This window comes from Akebia trifoliata, chromosome 3, assembly GCF_017979445.1.
Source record: "Akebia trifoliata isolate Shusen 1 chromosome 3, ASM1797944v1, whole genome shotgun sequence".
Taxonomy (NCBI): Eukaryota; Viridiplantae; Streptophyta; class Magnoliopsida; order Ranunculales; family Lardizabalaceae; genus Akebia; species Akebia trifoliata.
In genome coordinates this window covers 37,543,786-37,553,186 of record NC_141377.1, presented here as the reverse complement: position 1 = coordinate 37,553,186, position 9,401 = coordinate 37,543,786, and the positions used below count along the sequence as shown (strand labels likewise).

At 33.8% G+C, this 9,401-nt stretch overlaps 1 protein-coding gene across 1 annotated transcript; it reads left to right on the top strand.

Annotated features, from left to right (window-relative positions):
• Window positions 1-3,027: 3,027 nt before the first annotated feature.
• ABCF5 (general control non-repressible 5) lies at window positions 3,028-8,880 on the top strand. Its single transcript, XM_086434915.1, has 9 exons — window positions 3,028-4,081; window positions 4,890-5,231; window positions 5,566-5,706; window positions 5,789-5,968; window positions 6,115-6,270; window positions 7,545-7,646; window positions 7,796-7,924; window positions 8,337-8,441; window positions 8,561-8,880. Exons 1-9 carry the CDS (start codon window positions 3,194-3,196, stop codon window positions 8,654-8,656), a joined length of 2,139 nt encoding a protein of 712 aa, XP_086291041.1. The 5' UTR covers window positions 3,028-3,193; the 3' UTR covers window positions 8,657-8,880.
• Window positions 8,881-9,401: the final 521 nt, after the last annotated feature.

Sequence of the window (9,401 nt, the reverse complement as noted above, 5' to 3'; positions counted from 1 at the left end):
TTGGATGAGACACAAATAAACCCTACCATTGTGTTTTATTATATAAATAATCAGATCACGTGTTTTCTTGAGTCAATCATGTTTGTGGAAATGTCCCATATTATGTTGATCGACACATTCTCTCTACCATCCAATTTTTGACTAGAGATTTCTAGGCCTGTAAAATTCGATAGAAATTAGTGTGATTGGATTCTTGATCTTACTTGTGAACATAGACACACTGTGGAATTAAGTAAATCCTTACATTTTTTATATAATTTTTATTCTTTCTATTGCCTTGTTTTTTCACAAATCAAATACAAGACTACATATTTTTTGAAAGAAAAATACAAAAAATGATCGAATCGATCAACTCAATTGACTCACTGTTTCGACACGTTTAAATCAACTGGGACTGAGTCAAGTTCGAAAATCATGGAGCTATGTTAATGATGACGACAACATAATTTCCCAAGGCCACTCGATAATATTCCAAGTTGTAGGATAACTTATACTCGTTTTCTCTTTCATGGTATGTAGATTTACACGTGGCAGAGAAATACTGACTAATATCCTTTACTTTTACCACCACAAATCTTATGTTGTCGCATGCGTTATCTCTAACCCATATTATGCCCTATTTCCTCAGCCACAAAAAATTATATAAACATACTGCAATAACATGAACCCTGTTATTTAAGAAAATAACAAAGATACCCTTTAATGCTTATAAGGGATTCTATACATGTTAAAATGCACTTAATACACATCCAAAACAATCTTTTGAAGGTATTTAGGTAATAAACAAAATTTAAAAATAGTAAAAATATAAAATTTTGGTGCTATATATTTAGAGAAAAAGCCTTACCCCGTCCGCATTAACCCACCCCCCCCCGGAAAAAAAAAAAAAAAAAAATTGTAGTTCAATTGGATTCGATTGGATTTTGTCTAAAATTGACTAGAATGCAATGTGTCAAATCAATTGAATTAAGGGTTTAAGCTCATGGATACTATCTTTATATGAATATAAATAAAAGTATTTTAAGAAAATTATACAAATATTTTTAATTAATTTTATAAACATATATCGATGCAACCAAATTGTATCAGGATCCAACCAATTTGACAAATACTCGATCCAATCATTAGTTAGATTTTCAAAATATTGATTTTTTTTTCTGTTGACCAATCTGAAAAATGTGTAATACTGCTAAATTCTTTTTTTTAAAATGATTTTTTAATGGGTAAGCTGGACTTCAACCCATGAGTCTATGGCAACCCTAACTAATGAGTATTGACCATAGTTATAAACTCGTTTTGACATCTCATCTCAGACGAGTTTTCTAATACGTTTGAAATGTCTTGTTCAACAATGAGAAAAATGAATGTGGATTTTAAATCTCGTCCAATACATTAACTTGTTTGTCCGTCTCATTATTGGGTGATGCCGAGACAACTGGGGGGATAAGTCTCAGGTAGTGTTTGTTTGCGCTATTTTTCAGCGTTTATTGCTGAAAAAAAATTAAATAGCGCATTTTTTGTCAAAATAACGCATTTGTTTACTCTATATTTTCAGCGCTTATTACTGAAAATAAGGTAGTGTTTGTTTGCGCTATTTTTCAGTGCTTATTGCTGAACAAAATTAAATTCAGCACTTTTTGTCAAAATAGCGCATTTGTTTATTCTATATTTTCAGCGCTTATTGTTGAAAATAAGTGAAAAAAAATTCAGCACTATTTTGATGTTGAAAAAAAGTGCCGAAACAGTAAACACTTCACTTTTTTCGACACGGACAAGTATGCCCTTCATTTTTTTAAGTACGGACAAGTATGCCCTTAAACTTAAAATGATATTACCTTTTATATCCCATGGATAAGTATATAAGCACCTCACAAATTAATAAACCCACACCATGGCTAAATTATTTTGTCTTAAATGTGTTAAAATTTTTGGAATGAGTTGATTTTTGGTGAGGATGATCTCCTCATTAGTATATAAGCACCTCACAAATTAATAAACCTACACCATGGCTAAATTATTTTGTCTTAAATGTGTTAAAATTTTTGGAATGAGTTGATTTTTGGTGAGGATGATCTCCTCATTAGTATATAAGTACCCCACAAATTAATAAACCCACACCATGGCTAAATTATTTTGTCTTATATGGGTTAAAAGTTTTGGAATAAGTTGATTTTTGATGAGGATGATCTCTACAATGAAGAGATCATCCTCACCAAAAATTAGCCTATCCTGAAACTTCTAACCCTATCAAAACAAGTTCAAGGATCGCAAATCGTCATTTTTTTTTTTTTGAAAACTATTTTTAACGGGTTAGAAGTTTCAAAATGAATTGATTTTTGGTGAGGATGATTTCTGAACCATATAGACCATCCTCACTAAAAATTTGCTCATTCCAAAAACTTTAAAACAAAAAATATTGGCTATGGTGTGGGTTGCCCTTATTAATTCATAAGGTGCTTTTATAATTATACATCATTCATTTCCATCGAAAATTATTCATCCAAAATTAAGTTCCTTTAATGTTAATTTTAAATTTTGGTGATTTGTATGACATTATTATTTTTAATTTGAAATTTGTGGGTTTTTATAAATAGAAATTATTATTTATAAATTGAAGATTTGAATACTATTTATTATTTAAAAATGAATTGTATTTTAATTTTATAAGAAATAATATATTTTATTGTGTTTACTAAGAAATAGACATTTGAAACATACAAAGAATGTACAATATGATTGTAAAAATAACAAAGACAATTTACTAGCTTTAATAATGTGTAACAAACATGATTCAACATCTAAACAAACAATTTTTTCAATACTTAAATTCAGCGTTTAATGCTATTTAGCACTTATTTTTTTCAATTTAACAAACAACACCTTAGACGAGTTTTGAAACCATGGTCTGACTGAGTCACTTTGCATTCGTAATTTTAGTCAAAATGAGGGTCATTTATTAGGATATTTGAAAAAAAAAAAATCCCCAATTTCAGGCTGTGCTTATATAACTTCAGTTCTAAAATTAATCAGACTTTCACGGGCTCTGTGTTTCTCTGCAACTCTTTGAGAGGAGTTCAAGAGAAACTCGTTTTACCCTAATTCACCTTCACCTCTTAATTCTTCTCTGTATCTCTTTGAAACCTTAATTTCCTCTTACGAAGACACCAATTCTCTTCTACAACAGATTTCAACAATGGATTTAGCTTGCAAAATTCAATGTATGGATCTCCGATCGAGTTTTCTCACTGGTTCAGCTCTTTTGGATGCTCGAAGAACCAATTTTCAATCTCGTTTCCGCCCCATTTCATCTTCTTTAATTCAGACCAGGAGAAGCACTGGTACTGAGGATTTAGTTAAATTTACTACTATTTTGAACCCTAGACAGAAAAACCCTATAGTTTCAACTAGGGCTTCTGCGGTTGCTGTCGAATCTACAACTGAAGAAGATATAGAATCGCTGTTTTCGGATACTTCGGTTGATGAGAAACAGCAGAAACGGAGTCACAAACAGTCGGGTAGTGGTGCTTCGGGTGTTTCTTCGGGTGTTAGGTTAGAAAACATAAGTAAAGGGTATAAAGGTGTCACTGTTCTGAAGGATGTGACCTGGGAAGTGAAGAAAGGTGATAAAGTAGGGTTAGTGGGTGTTAATGGTGCAGGGAAGACGACCCAAATGAGGATTATTGCCGGGCAAGAGGAACCTGATTCGGGGAATGTAATTAAGGCAAAACCCAATATGAAAATCGCCTTCTTGAGTCAAGAATTTGAGGTGTCTCCGGGTAGGACAGTGAAGGAAGAGTTTCTGAGTGCGTTCAAGGAAGAAATGGAGATTGCAGGGAGGTTGGATAAGGTGCAAAAGAAGCTCGAGGGTTCGGTGGACGATTTAGTTTTGATGGGTAGGCTTTTGGATGAATTGGATTTGCTTCAGAGACGGGCGCAGGCAATTAATTTAGATGTGGTGGAAGTTAAGATCAATAAAATGATGCCTGAACTTGGATTCACTCCTGAAGATTCTGATCGATTGGTAGCTTCTTTCAGTAGTGGATGGCAGATGAGGATGTCGCTTGGGAAGATTCTTCTTCAGGTATTTTTCGTGTTTGCTTGATGTAATGTTCTTGAATTTAATGACCTTGTCAACTTGATTGAATTGGACAATGGGTGACTTGGTATATTTGTCTTCTTGAATTATTGGCTTGAAAGTATGTTGCTTTTGATTATATGCACGGTTATAAAATTGTTGTTATTTGTTGGTTGTTGACAATTTCATGTTTGCTTTGATTTTGTATACCTTGTCAATTTTTTAGAATTGGGCACTAAAGGATGCTTTATGCATACTAGATGTTCCCTGATTTTGTCCGTGTCAACAAACAATTCGAAATGACTTGACTTTTTTTGAACAAGTCTGAGTCAAATAGCAATGATTTGAAGCACTTCTTTTTATTTTTACACTATTTCGGAAAGCCAAGGACTTAATCATATGGATATGTAAAATGCATGATTTCCAATCCTAGTAGGAATAGTAGGGAAACTGATACTCAATTTTTAGTGAGTAAACAGAATTCCATACTTGATCTCAGAGTTGCCATGGCATGGAAGAAGGGGGAAAAAGCACACTTGGACAATGCAGTATAACAGAGAGTTGTATGCTGCATGTGGGAAGGATGAATTGCTCCCGGGGAAAAAAAAAGTCCATTGATTCTTTTCTAATTGGTTGGATTGTAGATGTAATGATTTAATTCATGGGTTAGGTCTCTGGTTCAAGTCCAGGATGGCTTCATATATCCATGTTCTTGAATTTATATCCTTGAAAGTACATTTCTTGGATGGACGCTAGCTTTTGATTATATGCAGATATCATTTGTTGATTTTTGACAATGTATGATCACTCACAGGACCCAGACTTGTTACTTCTGGACGAGCCCACCAATCACCTTGATCTTGACACAATTGAGTGGCTTGAAGGTTATCTTAACAGACAAGATGTGCCTATGGTCATCATATCTCACGACAGAGCTTTCCTTGATCAATTGTGTACAAAAATCGTGGAAACGGATATGGGTGTTTCCAGGACATATGAGGGGAATTATTCTCAGTATATTGTTTCAAAGGCAGCATGGATAGAAGCTCAGTATGCAGCATGGGAGAAGCAACAGAAACAAATTGAGCAGACGAAAGACATAATAACCAGGTTGAGTGCAGGAGCGAATGCTGGCCGTGCATCCAGTGCAGAAAAGGTATATAAAGATCTATTGACATTATTTTAGGTTCCAACAATTGAATAATTTGACATTCATATATAATATAACTTTTTTTTTTCAGTTTCATATCTGAATAGAGTACCATTTTTCTTGATGTACATCTTGTTGTTTTAAAAAAAATAAAAATGGTACACTCATTTGGCTACTTCAAAGACTTGTTTTTTTACTCATGAAATATTTATATAATTCTAATATTAGATTATTTATAGTTTGATTCTCTAATCTCTTTGACGTGCCATCTATTCCATAGTATTACCTATATTGGTTTCTGTTCATACCAACAATTTCTGGAATGCTTGTGTAAAAACAGAAGCTGGAAAAACTTCAAGAAGAGGATCAAGTTGAGAAGCCATTTCAACGGAAACAAACAAAGTTCAGATTCCCAGAGCGTGGGATGAGTGGAAAATCTGTAGTAATGATTAAAAATTTAGAGTTCAGTTATGGGGAAAAGGTGGGTATATTAGCATTATTTGTTTCCCCCTGTTTATAATCACATCATATTTGCCTTTAAGATGTGTGCGTTTGCTTTTCAGGTGCTATTTAACAAGGCAAATCTTGCAATTCAGAGGGGTGAGAAAATTTCCATTATTGGCCCAAATGGATGTGGAAAGAGTACTTTGCTTAAAATGATTCTGGGTTTGGAAAAGCCATGCGGAGGTGAAGTTGTGATGGGGGAGCATAATGTTCTCCCAAACTATTTTGAGCAGAATCAGGTTTGTCATTTAGTAATGTAGTTTTGTTTGGTATGATTATCATTGGGGTTTTAGTTTAAGCTTTATCGTAAGCTGTAAGTTCTACTCTTCTACTATTCTACATTGGCATTTATTGCTACTGATGGACTAATTAACCTCCATGTCAGGCTGAGGCTCTTGATTTGAACAAAACAGTGCTTGAAACAGTGGAAGAAGTTGCAGAGGATTGGAGACTTGATGACATAAAGGGACTCCTTGGTCGTTGTAATTTCAAGTCAGACATGCTTGATAGGAAGGCTGCCCTTTTGAGCGGTGGTGAGAAGGTAATTTGGATGAGTCTTCTAGTGTTTTTTTAGCTTATCATGGGTATCCCCACCCTTCGCGTGAGACTAATCCCACAGTCACATGCACCGCCCCCTCAGAAAGTCCTACGAGAACAGAATAGTACCTGAACAGTACAACAGTACCAAATGAATGTTTGGTGAATTTTTGGAAGTATTGAAGTCTGTTAACTGCCAATCACTTCGCTTTGGAGAGATTTTTGAAGGTGCCAGTGTAATATTGTAGTAAGGCAGATATAATAGGGGAGGAATATATCTAGAAATAATCTATGAAAAAATCAAGAAATAGATCTATGTTAAGAATAAACACTAGAATTTTAGAAGGAAGAAAACATGAATTGGCTGTACTAATTATTATGCTCTTGAGGAGGTAGTTTTCCATCTCTGGTCAGGTCTGCTATTTTAAATTGAGAATATATCTATCGATTGATTCAGGCAGCATTTTCTCTAGCCACACACCTCCACTTATTTTTAGAACTTCTTGTTCCTATCCTATTATTTTAGTTTGCCCGTGATCCTTGTCCCCTTTTCCCTCTGACTTCTTATTAGTAGTCATTTTCAGCGGTCTTAATCTTATATATAGGGTCCCATTCGGCAGCCAACGTTGGGAGCCAAAATTTGTCCTATATGGGTTAGAAGTTTCGGAATAGGCTGATTTTTTGTGAGGATGAGCTCCTCACTATAGGGGATTTGACACATTGCAAAACAACTTTGAGGTCGTGGGTTCAAGTCCAGCTTTACCCGTTAAAATTTTTTTCGTTGTCCTTCAATATTGTTTTTCTTTTTTCAAATTGTCGTTAAAAACTTTTAAAAAAAAATGGTGATATGTTTCATGCGGGTCCTGCTTCTGGTAATGGGTAGCTATGATATCAAATATTGGCTGTATAATTGAGGAAGCCAGTAGATTTTGTTGTTCGGGATGGATTGTGGAAAGGCATCTTTATGCAATGTTGGTTTAGTTTTTCTTGTTCATTTAATAGATGGTGGTTAGAAGTGTGCTATATTTAGGATTACTAGTTGACATGTTATAAGGGTACATCTCATTAGAGTTTTGCTATGAACTGGCTTTTGGACATTAACTTTAACGGTGGATAGTTCCTTTAATGAGTTATGGGGTGCATGCATACTACCTACATTTTGTGGTTATGATTGTTCTTTTTATTACTAAATTGTTTACTAATCTTTTCCACATTTTTTGGCTTAACTTTATATTCTGCCAATCAATAACAAAAATTATTTCCTGCTGACTGGTGTAGGCACGACTTGCTTTTTGCAAGTTCATAGTAAAGCCATCAACTTTGTTAGTCTTGGATGAACCAACCAACCATTTGGACATACCATCAAAAGAGATGCTCGAGGTACAGCTCTCTTTTCATTTTTATCTGCAATAAACGTTATTTTATTTGTTCTTGTTTTCTTCTACCATAATGAATATTACTATGTAGTGATTCAGAAATTGGAACCCTTCCTTTAGTTATTGTGGAAATTTTTTCTGATGTTCTAACAGGAAGCAATAACAGAGTACAAGGGAACTGTCATTACTGTTTCTCATGATCGGTACTTCATAAAGCAAATAGTTAATAGAGTAGTGGAGGTTAAGGATTGCAAATTACAAGATTATGCAGGCGATTATAATGTAAGTTTAAAAACCCTTATGCTGTGATTCTTTTATTAGAACATTTTATTTTGCATAATACATTATTGAAGATTTTTCTCATGTAAGGATGGGAGGAGTCCTAGACACTCCTTTGAGCTTCCTTTTCTGCTTGTAACTGCTTTTCACAAATCAAATTCTCGTATCTATGAAATAATAAGAAATCAGATGCTTTCTTCTCTGATTTGAATGGTAAATATGAATTACCAACTGACTTTGATAATTTATCACTTAGCTACTTAATTATATCCATTTTGGATCTGATGGAACTTTTGTGGTTTACTTCAATTAATTTTTACTTAAAACCTGATTAACAATTACTTTGAAATCTTGCAAAATTACCTATATCCAAGTGTCAACTACATTGAGAGTTGATGATTGTTGTGAATTACAGTATTATCTGGAGAAAAACTTGGATGCTAGAGAGAGGGCGCTTGAACGAGAGGCAGAACTTGAGGAGAAGGCCCCTAAAGTAAAATCCAAGTCTAAGATGTCGAAGGTAACCACTCCCAACCCATCTTAAATTTCAAATAATAAAGAAAAAATAGAATGACTTTTTTTTTAAAAAGAATGTGATGGTGCTGACTTTATACTATTTATTCCTTTACAAACGAACAGGCAGAGAAGGAAGCCCAGAAGAAACAAAAAAGAAAGGCATTTCAGGAGGGAAAAGCAAAATCGAAAGGATTGAAGAATGCAAAACGTTGGAACTGATGATAGATGATGATGCTCTTGCCTTCTCTGTTGATTGATCATCCACTGTAATTATTTCCCTCATATTAAAAGTTTGAGCAACCAAACCAGCCCCAGGTTCCCATTGCACTTGTGTATATTTTTACATAAAATGAAAAGTACATGTTTCATGCAAAATCTATGATTGGGAGAAGCTGACCAAGATTCAGAGCTCACCAGGATGCCTGATGATCTTATTTAAGCAATTTCTTGTATTTTTTATTTATTTATTTAAAAACTCCACAACTACCCTCGTAAATAAAAGTTATCATGAATTCGCGTAAAATCTTTTCTTCAAAAAGTCAGTTTTACCGATGGTGTTACATGGTATTACTGTTAGCTATATTTTTATTGAGGTAAAAGTTTGGAGCATGGTTTTAAATCTCATCCAATACTGAGTATCGTTAAGAAACGATACCGATATATAGGGTGTCTCAACAATCACATCATCTCGTGAGATAAATGAGATGTCACAGACGATATTTTACAAATATGGGATGAATCAAGAAAACTCGCCGAGTTAATCAAGGTTTTGTACATTTTGATTAAAATAATTAATGTTCTTTTAGAATTATGATTTTATGACTAAACATCTTCTAATTTACCTTATTTCATTAAAAAAATATAATTATTTTAATTTAAATATATATAAATCAATCATCTAAACTGAGTGAAATAGTTTGTCTCATCCAAGACAAGTTGACTCATCTAAGACAACTCAGTCTCG

Excerpts from the sequence above, each read along its gene's own strand:
- ABCF5 (XM_086434915.1), top strand. The coding sequence starts at position 3,194 with ATGGATTTAGCTTGCAAAATTCAATGTATGGATCTCCGATCGAGTTTT. Across the intron at positions 5,232-5,565 it reads GTGCATCCAGTGCAGAAAAG|AAGCTGGAAAAACTTCAAGA; the intron begins GTATATAAAGAT and ends GTGTAAAAACAG. Across the intron at positions 8,442-8,560 it reads CCAAGTCTAAGATGTCGAAG|GCAGAGAAGGAAGCCCAGAA; the intron begins GTAACCACTCCC and ends ACAAACGAACAG.